The sequence below is a fragment of the Blennius ocellaris genome, assembly GCF_963422515.1.
Source record: "Blennius ocellaris genome assembly, contig: SCAFFOLD_63, whole genome shotgun sequence".
NCBI lineage: Eukaryota > Metazoa > Chordata > Actinopteri > Blenniiformes > Blenniidae > Blennius > Blennius ocellaris.
In genome coordinates this window covers 288,505-306,005 of record NW_027662083.1, presented here as the reverse complement: position 1 = coordinate 306,005, position 17,501 = coordinate 288,505, and the positions used below count along the sequence as shown (strand labels likewise).

At 43.6% G+C, this 17,501-nt stretch overlaps 1 protein-coding gene across 2 annotated transcripts in view; it reads right to left on the bottom strand.

Moving 5' to 3' along the window:
* Positions 1-831: 831 nt before the first annotated feature.
* The window catches only part of p4ha3 (prolyl 4-hydroxylase, alpha polypeptide III), a gene marked incomplete at its 3' end in the record, with an annotated part of 34,770 nt that continues 18,100 nt past the window's right edge, over positions 832-17,501 (bottom strand). Inside the window, exons 2-14 of one of the 2 annotated variants that reach the window (XM_080521230.1) lie at positions 17,352-17,501; positions 15,889-16,031; positions 14,410-14,633; positions 11,168-11,317; positions 11,042-11,093; positions 10,810-10,970; positions 9,346-9,522; positions 5,797-5,861; positions 5,537-5,696; positions 4,873-4,935; positions 3,358-3,426; positions 1,554-1,650; positions 832-905 (exon numbers count right to left, since the gene is read on the bottom strand). In XM_080521230.1, coding sequence (XP_080377356.1) covers positions 832-905; positions 1,554-1,650; positions 3,358-3,426; positions 4,873-4,935; positions 5,537-5,696; positions 5,797-5,861; positions 9,346-9,522; positions 10,810-10,970; positions 11,042-11,093; positions 11,168-11,317; positions 14,410-14,633; positions 15,889-16,031; positions 17,352-17,501 — 1,585 coding nt within the window. The remainder of the gene's footprint in view (positions 906-1,553; positions 1,651-3,357; positions 3,427-4,872; positions 4,936-5,536; positions 5,697-5,796; positions 5,862-9,345; positions 9,523-10,809; positions 10,971-11,041; positions 11,094-11,167; positions 11,318-14,409; positions 14,634-15,888; positions 16,032-17,351) is intronic. The other variant, XM_080521231.1, reaches the window with a different exon arrangement.

Below are 17,501 nucleotides of genomic sequence, written 5' to 3'. Positions count from 1 at the left end.
TCCCTGACGGTCCAGCAGCCAGGAGTCCCAGACCTGGAGCAATCTTGCTTTGATCTTCCGTCAAAGCAAGATCAAGAATCAACAAAGTGAACAGTTGTTTGATTCCCGGTCGCGTGTCAAATTGAGACGTCGTCAACAACTGTCGTTGCCCGACGACGTTAAAATCTCGCTGCTGCATTTGGCCCCTTTTTGAATCCGCCTCTGGTTCCGTCACGATATAAATAAGATTGTAAAATGAGTTCCTACAAGTGAGAAGTGCTCGTCGGAACCTGCTCCGGGTTTTCAGTTGTACTGATTCCTTTCTTCTTTTGTTTGTTGTTACTTTTCCGCAGCGAAATCCTTCCTGACTACTCTCATTGTACGTGTCATCCAGATTGAACTCCTGAAAAACAAACCTCAAACCTGCTTCCAAAGTTTGTTTCGACAATAAATAGAGGAAATGAAGGATCAAGAACCTGTAAACCTCTTGTCAAGTATGGTAACAAAGTGTTTGCCGTGGATTGGCAGTGACAAACCCTCCAGTCGGCTCACTGTGTGGGTTTTTTCATTTTTGTTTTCTTTGTAAGCAGGCAGGAGGTAAAGAGACCCCCCCCCCCCCCAATCTGCAGAGCGGCCCCCAGTCCTCCTGCACCGCTCCAGGCTCCCCGGGGGGTCCGGGGCTCCAGTCACACATTCAGCCCCCCCCCCCCCCCCCCCCACCCTCCTCCTCCTCGGCTCTACTTTCTGGCTGCCTCCTTCCTGCTGATGTGCCTCTCAAATGTGCAGACTTGTACACCGAGGGGCCCAGTTACCCCCCCCCCCCCCCCCCCCCCCCCCCCATTCTACCCCCCATCACTCGTCAGGATCCAGGCTGCAGCGGCGTTCTCCAAACTCTTGTCCAAACTCGTGGATCCACTTGTTTGCCACTGGAACAAACACAACGTCAAGACAGACTTCAGTTAGTAATGAACAACAAAACTAGACCAGCAGCCATTAGTCTCATTTTCTTGCTTGAACTTTTGTTCAGCCTCAAAAAATAACTACATAAATAAAAGCTGATGAATAAATAAATAAAAGAGATGTTAGCCTCCAGAGGATGTTAGCCTCCAGTGGATGTTAGCCTTCAGCGGATGTTAGCCTCCAGCGGATGTTAGCCTCCAGCGGATGTTAGCCTCCAGCGGATGTTAGCCTCCAGCACATGTTAGCCTCCAGAGGATGTTAGCCTCCAGAGGATGTTAGCCTCCAATAGATGTTAGCCTCCAGTGGAAGTTAGCCTCCAGAGGATGTTAGCCTCTTGTATATGTTAGCCTCTTGTAGATGCTAGCCTCCAGCGGATGTTAGCCTCGAGTAGATCTTAGCCTCCAGCGGATGTTAGCCTCGAGTAGATCTTAGCCTCCAGCGGATGTTAACCTCCAGCGGATGCTAGCCTCTTGTAGATGCTAGCCTCCAGCGGATGTTAGCCTCGAGTAGATCTTAGCCTCCAGCGGATGTTAGCCTCCAGCGGATGTTAGCCTCGAGTAGAAGTTAGTCATGTTTTTGTTTAGTTTTGTTTGTGTGGAGCCCCTGAGTCTCACCCCATTTGTCCCCGATGAGGACGGGACAGCCGGCGTGCAGCGTGTCCACGTCTCCGTCACCGTTCCTGCGGAGGTTCCACCAGAAAATGGCGGCTTTCTGCGACACAGAACGACATCAGGCGGTTTCAGGAAGTCAGAAAATACACGTGAACGCCGACTCAGCTGATAAAGGTCGTGATATTTTCAGTTTGTTGATGTAGACAAATCTACTGACTGAAGAAACTGGGAGGGAAAAAAAAAAGACGGCTGGGACAAACTAGTTGTAATAATCAACTATGACTAACTAGCACCTGACGAGTCGACTGATTTATGTAGCGTGAAGCCATTTCTCATCAAATAAAAACAAAAAAGATTACAAAAAATATATATATAAATAAAATTAAATAAATAAATAAAATTTTATCAATAAAATAATTAACAATTAAATAAATAAATAAAAATAGATAAAAAAAATTTAAAATTACATTAAATTAATAAAATAATAAACAATTAAATAAATACATAAAAATAGATAAAAACACATTAAAAAATTAAAAAATTAATAAATAAAATTAAACCAATATAATAATGAACAATTAAATAAATAAATAAAAATAGATAAAAAATAAATAAATAAAAATAGATAGATACAAATAAATCAATACAATTAAATTAATTCAATTAAATTAATTGAATTCACACCTTCACCACACCTTCACACCTTCACCACACCTTCACCACACCTTCACACCTTCACCACACCTTCACCACACCTTCATCACACCTTCACCACACCTTCACACCTTCACCACACCTTCACCACACCTTCACCACACCTTCACACCTTCACCACACCTTCACCACACCTTCACACCTTCACCACACCTTCAGCACACCTTCACACCTTCACCACACCTTCACCACACCTTCATCACACCTTCACCACACCTTCACCACACCTTCATCACACCTTCACCACACCTTCACACCTTCACCACACCTTCACCACACCTTCACCACACCTTCACACCTTCACCACACCTTCACCACACCTTCACCACACCTTCATCACACCTTCACCACACCTTCACCACACCTTCACCACACCTTCACCACACCTTCACACCTTCACCACACCTTCACACCTTCACCACACCTTCACCACACCTTCACACCTTCACACCTTCACCACACCTTCACCACACCTTCACCACACCTTCACCACACCTTCACACCTTCACCACACCTTCATCACACCTTCACCACACCTTCACACCTTCACCACACCTTCATCACACCTTCACCACACCTTCACCACACCTTCACCACACCTTCACCACAGCTTCACCACACCTTCACCACAGCTTCACCACACCTTCACCACACCTTCACCACACCTTCACACCTTCACCACACCTTCATCACACCTTCACCACACCTTCACCACACCTTCATCACACCTTCACCACACCTTCACCACACCTTCACCACACCTTCACCACAGCTTCACCACACCTTCACCACACCTTCACACCTTCACCACACCTTCACACCTTCACCACACCTTCACACCTTCACCACACCTTCACACCTTCATCACACCTTCATTACACCTTCATCACACCTTCACCACACCTTCACCACACCTTCATCACACCTTCATTACACCTTCATCACACCTTCACCACACCTTCACCACACCTTCACCACACCTTCACCACACCACAAATTCTGACATTCTGAGGCTGGAGTTCTCGCAGCCGGAGGTGAAAAAGCAGGAAGAAGACAAAGTGGGCGTGGCCAGCTCGTCGGGGGGCGTGCTTACCTCCACGACGGGAACGCTGAAGTTGGCGTGGATGAAGGCGGTGGATCCTCCCGCCTCCACGGGGCTGAGCTGTGGAGGAAGACCACATTCCTTCAGTGGCTCCGGAGCTCGAGTTACAAACAGACTTCAGGCTGCCCGAAGCCTCTGAGCCTGGATTTACTGAACCCGCGACACGAAGGGACTCCAGAGCAGCCAGTGACTAACAAGAATGATTAATAGGCAGTGAAGCAGCCTGAGGTGGAAACAGTGATGAGGGCAAGAGGACGAGTTAAAGGAGTCATATCCTCCTCTTCATCCTCCTCCTCCTTCTTCCTCTTCCTCCTCCCTCCTCCTCTTCCCCTCCTCTTCCTCCTTCTTCTTCCTCCTCCTCTTCCCCCTCTTCTTCCTCCTCCTCCTCCTTCTTCCTCTTCCTCCTCCTCCTTCTTCCTCTTCTCCCTCCCCCTCCTCCTCCTCCCCCTCCTCCTCTTTTCCCTCCTCCTTCTTCCTCTTCCCCCTCCTCCTCCTCCTCTTCCTAATGCTCCTCCTCCTCTTCCTCTTCCTACTGCTCCTCCTCCTCTTCCTCTTCCCCCTCCTCCTCCTCCTCCTCTTCCTCCTTCTCCTCCTCCTCCTCCTCCTCCTCCTCTTCCTCCTACTCCACCTCCTCTTCCTCCTGCTCCTCCTCCTCTTCCTCCTGCTCCTCCTCCTCCTCCTGCTCTTCCTCCTCCGCCTCCTCCTCTTCCTCCTGCTCCTCCTCCTCCTCCTCGTCTCTAAACAGTTGATAGTTTCTTATTGGACACAATAAAGACACAGAAACTAACATTACAGTCTTCATTGTTTCCCGTCAGACTGAAATGTTCCTTTTATCAAGAGGAATTCCAGGAATGGATGAAATAATAATGATCTAACGACACAACATAGAGAATAAAGTATAGAATAAAGTGGAGCACTCTACATCTGGTTTACAAAGTGTTTCATTTCACAAATTATTTCTTTTACAATTTCTCCTGGTCTCGTTGTTCCACAAACCTCGTATTCAAACTTGATCCTCCTCCATTAAAACATCAGATCATAGGAGCTACATTCACAATCTGCTGTGTCTGTATGAGCTGGACTGGCTCCGCCCACACACACACGCCCATCTATGGGAAGAGGAGGAAGTACTTCCTCTCGTGGCGCCATGTGCCAGAGCAGAGCTGCCTGATTGTGGGAGGAGTCAAAGGAGGGGGGGAGGAGCCTACCTTGATTGTGATTGGCTGAACCCCATGATGACATCATATAGGGTCTGATTTCTGATTGGCTGCTTGGAGCAACACACTTTTTAAAACCTGGAACAAACTTTCTACACTTCTGGAGCGTCGTTCCAGGTGTGGCGACGGTTCTTACTGCCGGAGGACCTTCAGGAAGTGGATTTTATATAACATGGCCCTTTAATTTAAGCGTATCACATGACAGAACACTTGGCTTCCCCCACTTCTCTAGTGCCAGGCGCGTGACCAGGGTCCGCTGCCACCATGTGGGCGGTTCAACGCCACTCACGTAGATCATGAATGTCGCCACTCGGTTTCCGGTCTGCAGCTTGAACACGGGGCTCGACGGGGACTGGGTGTCACAGGAGGAGACGCAGGTTAGAACGCCGCTCACGGGGGGGAATTGAACCTGCAACCTCATTTTGTAATAATCTGAATTCTGAGTTTAAAGTCAGAATTTTGAGTTTAAAGTCAGAATTCTGAGTTTAAAAGTCAGCAATCTGAGAAAAAAGTACAAACTTAGGGTTTAAAAGTCAGAATTCTGAGTTTAAAGTCAGAATTCTGAGTTTAAAAGTCAGAAATCTGAGTTTAAAAGTCAGAAATCTGAGTTTAAAGTCAGAATTATGAGTTTAAAAGTCAGAAATCTGAGTCTAAAGTCAGAATTCTGAGTATAAAGTCAGAATTATGAGTTTAAACGTCAGAATTATAAGTTTAAAAGTCAGAAATCTGAGTTTAAAGTCAGAATTATGAGTTTAAAAGTCAGAATTATGAGTTTTATCGTCAGAATTATGAGAAAAAATTCAGAATTTTGAGTTCAATAATAAGCGTTGCAACAAGTAAGGATTTCATGACGACATGCGGCTTCATTCCATGTCGCGCTGTGAATTAATGCCATAATTAAATATTGCGCCGTCGTTACATAGCGCCACGCCTCCCGGTCGTGGTCGACGTACCGTGGCGTGGTCGAAATGAGGCTCGTAATGTCCACCGATGCCGTAGTTCACCACCTGGAGGTACTCGCCGTACGGGTGCTTCACGTCGAGGCCCGTTACCATGGCGATCCGCCGGTCCAGCTTCCCCACGACAGAGTGCGCCGAGTCCTTGAGCCAGGCACTGCGAACGAGACGGACCCACTGAAAGCACTCTCCGCAAGAGCGGCGAGGGGGTCACATGACGCGTCGGGGTTTGTTCTTCGTCACGGGCGGCCGGTCACCTTTTGCTGATGCGGTAGTCTGCCGTCGCTTGTTGCTCTCCGGCCGCCACCACCGATCGCCGCAGCTGGTGGAGGATGTGAAAATAAACCGTGTGGATGAAAGAGATCAAAGTGAGTTTGGTGACTTTTCAAAGATCAAAAAACTCAGAATTCTGAGAAAAAAAGTCTGAATTCTGAGTTCAAAAGTCAGAATTCTGAGTTCAAAAGTCAGAACTCTGGATTTAAAAGTCAGAATTCTGAGTTTAAAGTTAGAATTCTGAGTTTAAAGTTAGAATTCTGAGTTTAAAGTCAGAATTCTGAGAAAAAAGTCTTAATTCTGAGTTTAAAGTCAGAACTCAGGGTTTAAAAGTCAGAATTCTGAGTTTAAAGTCAGAATTCTGAGAAAAAAAGTCAGAATTCTGAGTTTAAAGTCAGAATTGTGAGTTTAAAAGTCAGAATTCCAAGTTTAAACGTCAGAATTTAGAGTTTAAAGTCAGAATTCTGAGTTTAACAGTCAGAATTCTGAGTTCAAAAGTCAGAACTCTGGATTTAAAAGTCAGAATTCTGAGTTTAAAGTCAGAATTCTGAGAAAAAAAGTCAGAACTCTGAGTTTAAAGTCAGAATTCTGAGAAAAAAGTCTTAATTCTGAGTTTAAAGTCAGAACTCAGGGTTTAAAAGTCAGAATTCTGAGTTTAAAGTCAGAATTCTGAGAAAAAAAGTCTGAATTCTGAGTTTAAAGTCAGAATTGTGAGTTTAAAAGTCAGAATTCTGAATTTAAAACTCAAAATTGTGAGTTTAAGGTCAGAATTCTGAGAAAAAAGTCAGAACTCAGGGTTTAAAGTCAGAATTCCAACTTTAAAGTCAGAATTCCGAGTTTAAACGTCAGAATTTAGAGTTTAAAGTCAGAATTCTGAGTTTAACAGTCAGAACTCAGGGTTTTTTGGCCCTGATCCTCTTCCGTAGTCGTGCCTGCAGCCTGGCTGGACGTCTTGGGGAACCAGAACCGTCCTCATGGCTGCAGAACAAGCAACACGGAGCCGCCGGCCTGTTTTCAATCAGGCTGCCGGCTGACGTCATGTTGAAACACTTCCTGGTGTTTTTCATCTGAGTGAGGTTGGAAAACTCAGCGGGCGAAGCCGAAACCCTCACAGGAGCTATCGGCAGCCGCGTTCCAGGAAAGACTCCGTCTTCATGTTCCTACTGAGACTCTTCAGTCTCCACGGCGACACGCGTCCCTGTCCATTCAGCAGATGTTCAGTTTGAATCTAAGAGCTGCTCCCCCTGTGTCGTTTGTTTTCTGTATTTGTGTTTACATGTTGTTTTGTGTCTTCAGAGATCTGGACCAAAACCTGCTTTCACTGGACTCTTTAAAAAAAGAAAAAATCTGTTGGACTTGGACTTGGAGAGACACGTCTGTCTGCAGATGCTTTGAATGGTGGATTTAATTTAAATTTGTGGGCAACTTTTTTTTTTTTTTTTTTATCAAGTTTGCATGGTTTTAATGCATTGACATTTTTCTTATATGTTTTATGTGCCTGTTTAGTCTGGAACCTTAATGTACTGCTGCTCGTCTTGGCCAGGGCGCGGTGGAAAAACACAGTTTTACTGAGCTTTCAGCTTCAAGAAGCTCAGAGAAAAAAGGAAAAAAAGATTTAAAAAATAAAATAAAAAATAAAAAAAACATTTAAAAAATGTAAATAAATATTTTTTTTTTTAAAGAAAGCTTTTTAGTGAGCTTTTAGCTTCAAGTAGCTCAGAGAAAAAAGGAAAAAAGGTTAAAAAAAATAAAAATAAAAGAAAGAATAAATAAATTAAAAATTTTTAATAAATATAAAAAAAGAAAAAGCTTTTTAGTGAGGTTTTGGCTTCAAGTAGCTCAGAGAAAAAAGGAAGAAAGATAAAAAAAGAATATAAATAATAAAAAAATTAAAAAATTGACATAAATATTTAAAAAAGGAATTGGCTTTTTAGTGAGGTTTCAGCTTCAAGTACCCCAGAGAACAAAAAGAAAAAAAGATTTTTTTTAAAAAGGAAATAAAGAATAAAAACAATTTTTTAAATTTAAATAAATATTTTTTTAAAAAGAAACAGCTTGTTGGTGAGCTTTTAGCTTCAAGTAGCTCAGAGAAAAAAGGAAAAAAGATTTTTAAAAAAGAAAAAAGAATAAAAGAAAATTTAAACATTTAAATAAATATTTAAAAAAAGAAAAATCTTTTTAGTGAGCTTTCAGCTTCAAGTACCTCGGAGAAAAAAACATGAAAAGATTTTTAAAAAAGAAGGGATAAAAAAATTTGAAAATGTAAATAAATATTTTTTTTAAAAGAAAAAGCTTTTTAGTGAGCTTTTATCTTCAAGTACCCCAGAGAAAAAAAGGAAAAAAGATTTTTAAAAAAGAAAATAAAGGATAAAAAAATTTTTTAGATTGAAATAAATATCTGAAAAGAAAGAAAAAGCTTTTTAGTGAGCTTTTAGCTTCAATTACCTCATAGAAAAAAGAAAAAAGAAACAAAAAATAGAAAATAAAGAATAAAAAAAAGTTGACATAAATATATTTTTTTTAAACGAAAAAGCTTTTTAGTAAGCTTTTAGCCTCAAGTGGCTCAGAGGAAAAAGGAAAAAAGATTAAAAAAAAAAAAAAGAAAATAAACAATAAAAAAGTTTTTTTTTTAATTTAAATAAATATTTTTAAAAAATGAAAAAAGCTTTTTAGTGAGCTTTTAGCTTCGAGTCGCTCAGACAAAAAAGGAAAAAAGATTTTTTTTAAAAAGAAAGAATTACAAAAATTTTAAAAATTGAAATATATATTTCAAAAAAGAAAAAAGAAAATTAAAAAAATTTAATAAATATTTAAAAGAAGAAAAAGCTCGTTAGTGAGCTTTTAGCTCCATGCAGCCCAGAGATAAAAGGAAAAAAGTAAAAAAAAAAAAAAGAAACAAAGAAAAGAATAAAAAAAATTCAAAATTTTTATATTTAAAAAAACAAAAAGAAAAAGCTTTTTAGTGAGCTTTTAGCTTCATGAAGCCCAGAAAAAAATGTTGAAAGAAAGAATGAAAAAAAGAAGAAAAGATTATTTTTTTTAGTGAGCCTTCAGCTTCAAGTAGCTCAGAGCAAAACATTTAATAGATTTAAAGAAAAAATACAAAATTTATGAAAAAAAAGAAAAAGCTTTTTAATAGTTTTGAGAAAAAACTAAGGGAAAAAAAAGAAAAATTTTAAAAGTTTTTTTAACTGAGCTTTCAGCTTCAAGTATGGAGAAAAAAGAAAAAGCCGGGAAAAAAAAAGAAAGGAAAAATGAAGGAAGAAAAGAGTTTTTTTCTGGTGAATGTTCTACAAAGGAGGTTGAGAAAGTGGGGGTGGGGGGGTGGAGGGGGGTTGAGGGGGGGTGGAGGCACCACCCTGGATAATATGAACAATCTGCAGCAGCAGTAGAACCAAAGCGTTTCCACATGTGACATCACGTTCCCTCCTGCAGCGGAACGTTCTAACTTGTTCTGTCTTCACGGTGTGACTCACGATCTAACGCATCAAGAATATATAGATCTAATCATGTAACTACAACCAGCCTCTCACCCCGGACCGGGCGAGCGCCCTGATGTCTCCGGCCTCGCTGTCGCTGACGAAGTCGTGGAAGAGGACGACCAGCGGCTGCAGACTCAGCAGCTCCCGCCTGGCGGGCCGCAGCCGCAGAGCCGGACGGCCGCTGGTGAAGAGGTCGCAGTGGAGCCCGGGGTTCTGGAACTGCAGTGGCTGTTTGGAGAGGAAAACAACAAAACACCTGAGCCCCGTTAACTGTCTCACAAACACTCGGGGGTCGTCTCGGGAATCGTCTCGGGGATGGTCTTGAGGATGGTCTTGGGGATAGTCTCAGGGATGGTCTCAGAGATGGTCTCAGGGATGGTCTCGGGGATGGTCTCAGGAATCGTCTCGGGGATGGTCTTGGGGATGGTCTTGGGGATAGTCTCGGGGATGGTCTTGGGATGGTCTCGGGGATGGTCTCGGGGATGGTCTTGGGATGGTCTCGGGGACGGTCTCGGGATGGTCTTGGGGATGGTTTTGGGGATGGTCTTGGGGATGGTCTTGGGGATAGTCTCGGGGATCATCTCGGGGATGGTCTCGGGGATGGTCTCGGGGATGGTTTTGGGGATGGTCTCGGGGATGGTTTTGGGGATGGTCTCGGGGATGGTTTTGGGGATGGTCTCGGGGATGGTTTTGGGGATGGTCTTGGGGATGGTCTCAGGAATCGTCTCGGGAATCATCTCGGGGATGGTCTTGAGGATGGTCTCAGGGATGGTCTCGGGGATGGTCTTGGGGATAGTCTTGGGGATGATCTTGGGGATGGTCTCGGGGATGGTCTTGGGGATGGTCTTGGGGATGGTCTCGGGGATGGTCTTGGGGATGGTCTCGGGGATAGTCTTGGGGATGGTCTTGGGGATGGTCTCGGGGATGGTCTTGGGGATGGTCTTGGGGATGGTCTCGGGGATGGTCTTGGGGATGGTCTTGGGGATGGTCTCGGGGATGGTCTCGGGGATGGTCTTGGGGATGGTCTCGGGGATAGTCTCGGGGATGGTCTCAGGGATGGTCTTGGGGATGGTCTTTGGGATAGTCTCATGAACAGGATTTATCCTCCGGATCCATCCAGACCGAACGATCCCATGCTTTTAATGTGAAATGAGACAACTCAGTGGCTTTATGTTTTCTCAGGATTCCAAGAAAAAAAAAATTGAACTCAGGGTTTAAAAGTCAGAATTCTGAGTTTAAAGTCAGAATTCTGAGTTTAAAGTCAGAATTCTGAGTTTTAAAGACACAATTCTGAGTTTATAGTCAGAATTCTGACACTGTGACTTCCATTGCTTTGGAATCTTGTTTCCTTCAAATTATAGCGATTTTCTCTTTTTTCAAACTTTTTGTTTTTTTACGTTCTTTGACAATGTTTTTTTTTGTTGTTTGTTTTGTTTTGTCTCAGGATGTTTTTGATTGGGTGACGTGGTCCAGGGAGACCCAGCAGAGACCCGGCCGGTCAGCCATGGTGACAACCTGAGAGCCTCGGGTCCGGCAGAGTCTCTCGTAGGCGTCCCTGGTGCTCAGGTGAGTGCAGGAGGGTCGCCTCGGGCCGGCGCCGCCCGTTGGTGGATCTGCCGAGACGAGCAGCTTCTCGTATTTCTCCACATTCTTCACCACTCTTCCATTCGTGGGATCTGAGGACAAAAAGGTCAGGAGGTGGGGGCGGGGTCAGGAGGTGGAGGTGAAGCCGGAGGCGGGGCCTCACCGTGACGGAGAAGCTCCTGAGACAGACTCAGGGCGGAGGAGACGTTTCCCGTCTGAAACAAGGACAAACAATCAGTGGGCCGGCCGTCCTCGGAGAAGGACGGCGTCTCGGCGTCTCCACACCTACTTTGAAGTGTGAGAAGGCCAGGTGGTCCAGGGCCTCCTCCAGGGTGCCGAGGTTCTGGGGGCGCCACCGTCCCCCCGCCCCCCTGAACAGCCGCACCGACTCTTCCAGCCACTGCACCGCGTGGTAGTGGTCCTCCTGGTCGTAGGCCACCTGCAGCACAGCCCGGGTCACTTCTGCTGACGCCAGCGTTCTGAGCGTCGCCGAGGCGACGCGTACCTTCTCGCGGCGAGGAACCACTGCGTGTGTGGATTGATTATGTGCATGATGATCATTTATATATTATAATTCTTCGCCTGAACTCCAAGTTAATCAGTTGCTGGTTATATATTCTATTAGTCTGAATACAGGAATCCTGGAAAAACTATATAGAACTATATATAACTATATATATATATATATATATACATATATGATAAAAATTTTAAGAACTTTTTTTTCAATTTTTTATTCATCTATATAACATTTTCATACAATACAAAAAAATTTGAAAAACAAAAACGTTTTTTTTCAACAACAAAAAAAATATTTAGCAGTTGGTAAAGTAACTGCAGAAATTTTTTTTTTATGTTTATTCATATATATATATATATGTATATGAATAAAAAATTGAAAAGAAAAACTTTTTTTCAATTTTTTTATTCATCTATATAAAATGTTCATAAAATCTAAAAACATTTGGAAAACTAAAACGTCCCCCCCACAAAAAAAAAAATATTTAGCAGTTGGTAAAGTAACTGCAGAAAAAAAACCTTTGAAATTTTTTTTATTCATATATACATATATGTACAGTATATGAATAAAATATTGAAAATAAAAAAAAAATAAAAAATTTTTATTCATATATATGTCAAATTTATTCATAAAATATGAAAAAAATTGGGGGAAACAACGTTTTATTTTCCAAAAAAAAAGATATTTAGCAGATGGTAAAGTAACTGCAGAAAACAAAAGGTTTATTCATATATACATACATGTATATGAATAAAAAATTTAAAAGAAAAACGTTTCTTTTTCAATTTTTTTATTCATATATATAAAATTGTATTCATAAAACATAAAAAAAATTGGAAAACAAAAACGTTTTTTTCCCCCCCAGAAAAGATATCTGCAGTAACTGTAACTGCAGAAAAAAAACGTTAAAAATTATTTTGATTCATATATACTTATTTTTACTTTTTTTAAATTTTATATTCACATATATATATATATATATATATATATGAATAAAAAATAAAAATAAAAAACTTTTTTTTCCAAAAAAAATATATTTAGCAGTGGGTAAAGTAATTACAGGAAAAAAAACTTTTAAAAAAATGTTTTTATTCATATATATATATATATATATTTAAATATATATTTTTTTTTTTCTGCAGTTACTTTACCCACTGCTAAATATATATATATATATTTTTTTTTTATCAAAACTGAAGTTCATTCCTTCTTCATGAGCTCCACATCGTTCAAAAAGATGGTGCTCTTCTATTAGGAACTTTACTATATTTACTTCATTCAGTAGGTTTTGGTGTTTAAGAGCGTCAAGAGTCGATCATTTCTGATAGAAGTTGAGGTTCTTTTCTTGCAGGGAGCTGAAGCGATTATTTTATAATTTATCGGTAGTTTGTTTACTTCAGGTTCAGGACAGGATGATTGAAACCTGATTAAATAAATGTATAAAATGAGGACGTGAATCTTTTTTGGAAGTTAGAATTCTGAGTTTAAAAGTCAGAATTCTGAGTTTAAAGTCAGAATTCTGAGTTGAAAAGTCTGAATTCTGAGAAAAAAGTCAGAATTCTGAGTTTAAAGTTAGAATTCTGAGTTTAAAGTTAGAATTCTGAGTTTAAAAGTCAGAATTCTGAGAAAAAAATCAGAATTCTGAGTTTAAAGTTAGAATTCTGAGTTTAAAAGTCAGAATTCTGAGTTTAAAGTCAAAATTCGGAGTTTAAAAGTCAGAATTCTGAGTTGAAAAGTCTGAATTCTGAGAAAAAAGTTAGAATTCCGAGTTTAAAGTTAGAATTCTGAGTTTAAAGTTAGAATTCTGAGTTTAAAGTTAGAATTCTGAGTTTAAAAGTCAGAATTCTGAGAAAAAAGTTAGAATTCCGAGTTTAAAGTTAGAATTCTGAGTTTAAAGTTAGAATTCTGTTTGAAAGTCAGAATTCTGAGAAAAAAGTCAGAATTCTGAGTATAAAGTTAGAATTCTGAGTTTAAAAGTCAGAATTCTGAGTTTAAAGTCAAAATTCTGAGTTTAAAAGTCAGAAGTCTGAGAAAAAAGTCAGAATTCTGAGTTTAAAGTTGGAATTCTGAGTTCTAAAGTCAGAATTCTGAGTTTAAAAGTCAGAATTCTGATGAAAAAAGTCAGAATTCAGAGTTTAAAGCAGATTTGACAGAGGCAGGTTCCTCCAGTCAAACCTCAGAGAAACCCGACTCCCCCGTGTCTCCAGTCCAGGTTTTCATCAAACCCAGGATCAGTTTGCAGGTCGTGGCTCTATACATGTGGAGACCAGTTCTTTCCCATGAAGCAACTTTCAGCCCTGCCCTCACATGTACGGGAATTTATTGTGGCGGGGCTTCTTCCCCCTCCTCGACTCGCCCAACGGGAACTTCACCGTCACACCAGGAGGATTCAGGCGGTGGAAAGAATGTGAAGCACTGTGGCAGCCTCAGGACTGGGATTCAGATCATCGTCGTCTCCCACCTCAAAATATATGTTTACGTCTTTCTTTTTCCCTCTTTTCCCTCCGAGAACTGGAACCAAACGATGACGGACGAGCTTCGACTCTCGCCTCCTGCTCTGTTTTGCTGAGAGCAGCCACCCTCTCAGAACTCTGACTTTGAACTCAGAATTCTGCCTTAGAACTCAGAACTCTGCCTTTGAACTCAGAATTTTGATTTTTAAACTCAGAAGTCAGAATGCTGAGTTCAAAGTCAGAAACATGAGAAAAAAAAATCAGAATTCTGAGTTTTTTCTCAGAATCCTCAGTTTAAAGTCCGAATTCTGAGTTTAAAAGTCAGAATTCTGACTTTGTCGGAGTGTTGTCAACACCTAGTTTAAAGTCCGAATTGTCAGAATTCTGAGTTTAAAGTCAGAACTCTGAGTTAAAAGTCAGAATTCTGAGTTTAGAAGTCAGAATTAATCAAATATATGGTGAAATAATATGGACAGAAGAGTCAGAACACGTAGAAAACCACAGAGACGTTTAAAATAGAAGCACTTGGACTAGTTGAATGAATAAAAAGGTGAGTACCTTCCCGACCAGGAAGCAGTCGTCCCCGGACAGCGGGACGGACTTGGACGGCACGTAGACGTCCACCGGCCCGCCGTCGCCGACCCTCTGGAAGCGTCCGCCGACCAGGCCGGACACCCGCAGCGCGTAGACGTCCTGCAGCCTCATCAGGCCCCGGGCGGCGCCCTGCAGGTCCACCAGGGTCGGCAGCTCCGCCTCCTGCTCCTGGTAGCGGGACCTGAGGGCTGGGGGAGGGGGAGGGGAGGGGAGGAGAGAGGAGGGGGAGGGGAGGGGTTAGGAGAGAGGAGGGGGCGGGGTTAGGAGAGAAGAGGGCGGGGTTAGCCGAGAGGAGGGCGGGGGAGGATGCGGGGTTAGGAGAGAGGAGGGCGGGGTTAGATGAGAGGAGGGCAGGGGGCGGGGTTAGCCAAGAGGAGGGTAGGGGAGGATGCGGGGTTGGGAGAGAGGAGGGCGGGGGAGGGGCTAGGAGAGAGGAAGGCAGGGGAGGGGGCGGGGTTAGGAGAGAGGAGGGGGAGGGGAGGGGCTAGGAGAGAGGAGGGGGCGGGGTTAAGAGAGAGGAAGGCAGGAGAAGGGCGGGGATAGGAGAGAGGAGGGCAGGGTTTGGAGAGAGGAGGGTGGGGGAGGGGGCGGAGTTAGGAGAGAAGAGGGCGGGGTTAGCCGAGAGGAGGGCGGGGGAGGATGTGGGGTTAGGAGAGAGGAGGGCGGGGGAGGGAGGGGTTAGGAGAGAGGTGGGAGGGGGAGGGGCGGGGTTAGCAGAGAGGAGGGCGGGGTTAGCAGAGAGGAGGGTGGGGTTAGATGAGAAGAGGGCAGGGGGCGGGGTTAGCCGAGAGGAGGGCGGGGTAGAGGGCGAGGTTCGGAGAGAGGAGGGGGCGGGGTTAGCCGAGAGGAGGGCGGGGGAGGGGTTAGGAGAGAGGAGGGCGGGGGAGGGGGCGGGGTTAGGAGAGAGGAGGGGGCGGGGTTAGCCGAGAGGAGGGCGAGGGAGGGGTTAGGAGAGAGGAAGGCGGGGGAGGGGGCGGGGTTAGGAGAGAGGAGGGGGAGGGGAGGGGTTAGGAGAGAGGAGGGGGCGGGGTAAAGAGAGAGGAAGGCGGGAGAGGGGTGGGGTTAGGAGTGAGGAGGGGAGGGTTTGGAGAGAGGAGGGTGGGGGAGGGGGCGGAGTTAGGAGAGAAGAGGGCGGGGTTAGCCGAGAGGAGGGCGGGGAGGGGGCGGGGTTAGGAGAGAGGAGGGCGGGGGAGGGGTTAGGAGAGAGGAAGGCGGGGGAGGGGGCGGGGTTCGGAGAGAGGAGGGGGAGGGGAGGGGTTAGGAGAGAGGAGGGGGCGGGGTAAAGAGAGAGGAAGGCGGGAGAGGGGTGGGGTTAGGAGTGAGGAGGGGAGGGTTTGGAGAGAGGAGGGTGGGGGAGGGGGCGGAGTTAGGAGAGAAGAGGGCGGGGTTAGCCGAGAGGAGGGCGGGGTTAGGAGAGAGGGGGCGGGGCTTCAGTCCCCTCACCTTGTGTGTTCTCCAGGGCTCCGTCGCTGAACAGCAGGTTCCTCCAGTCCGACTGGAGGCGCTTGATGAGGGTGAAGGCCACCAGGGGGTTCGCCGTGGCGTCCCGGAGCTCCGCGTGCCGCTCGGACACTTTGGCGTGGAAACTGAGGAACACATGAGTTCACTCACGTCAACAAGCTCCTTTTTCCAAAACCGACGCCACAAAACTCCCGCAGCAGTCGCATTAAAAACTCTCAAAATGAGAAAATAAGAGGCTTTTATGCAACAAAACTGAAGAATAGAGACAAAAATCAGGTGAAAAAATCTTGAATAAAGTGTAAAGTAATTATTTAATTCATTATTGGCCTGTGTTAAGTTTTATTTAAGTTTTTTCTCGGAATGTTTTGCATCCGTTTACAAGAAAGGTGAATATATATGTAAAGTATACAGTAGAAATATCCTCTGTTGGAGTATTTTCAAAGTATTTCCAGTGAGTTCCCTGTAAAGGGTTAAAAAATAAACATGTTGGAGCAGCTTTTATTAATACATCTGACCACTGCTGAGCTTTATTTCATTACAGATGTTAATCCCAGTGGAGTCTCCACGTGTTCATCCTGATGATGACGTCACCGCCAAACATCTAAACTCAGACTTCTGACTTTTTTTCTCAGAATTCTGAGAAAAAAAGTCAGAAGTCTGAGTTTAAATGTCAGAATTCAGAGTTTAAGAGTCAGAATTCTGAGTTTAAGAGTCAGAATTCTGAGTTTAAATGTCAGAATTCAGAGTTTAATAGTCAGAATTCTGAGTTTAAATGTCAGAATTCAGAGTTTAAGAGTCAGAATTCTGAGTTTAAGAGTCAGAATTCTGAGTTTAAATGTCAGAATTCAGAGTTTAATAGTCAGAATTCTGAGTTTAAATGTCAGAATTCAGAGTTTAAGAGTCAGAATTCTGAGTTTAAGAGTCAGAATTCTGAGTTTAAATGTCAGAATTCTGAGTTTAAGAGTCAGAATTCTGAGTTTTAGAGTCAGAATTCTGAGTTTAAATGTCAGAATTCAGAGTTTAATAGTCAGAATTCTGAGTTTAAATGTCAGAATTCAGAGTTTAAATGTCAGAATTCAGAGTTTAAGAGTCAGAATTCTGAGTTTAAGAGTCAGAATTCTGAGTTTAAATGTCAGAATTCAGAGTTTAATAGTCAGAATTCTGAGTTTAAATGTCAGAATTCAGAGTTTAAGAGTCAGAATTATGAGTTTAAAGTCAGAATTCAGACTTTAAAGTCAGAATCATGAGAAAAAATTCAGAATTCAGAGTTTAAATGTCAGAATTCTAATAAAAAAAAGTCAGAATTCAGAAGCGGCTCGACAACCACAGCTGAGGCTATTTAATTCCAGACTCCACGTGTTCGTCCTGTTGATGACGTCACAACTCCCCCCCAGCTCGTTGTCTTCGCACAGAGACACGTTGAGGACAGACAAGGAGCGTCTCACCGCCGGATGTCCCGCAGCCTGTCCAGCTCCCGGGCGATGTGGTCCTCCAGGGCCGCCAGCAGGCGGCGCTCCACGCCGGCCGCCCGCCGGACGTCCAGCAGGGAGGTGAACACCTCCCCCCCGCAGCGCGGAGCCGCGGCCGCGCTGAGC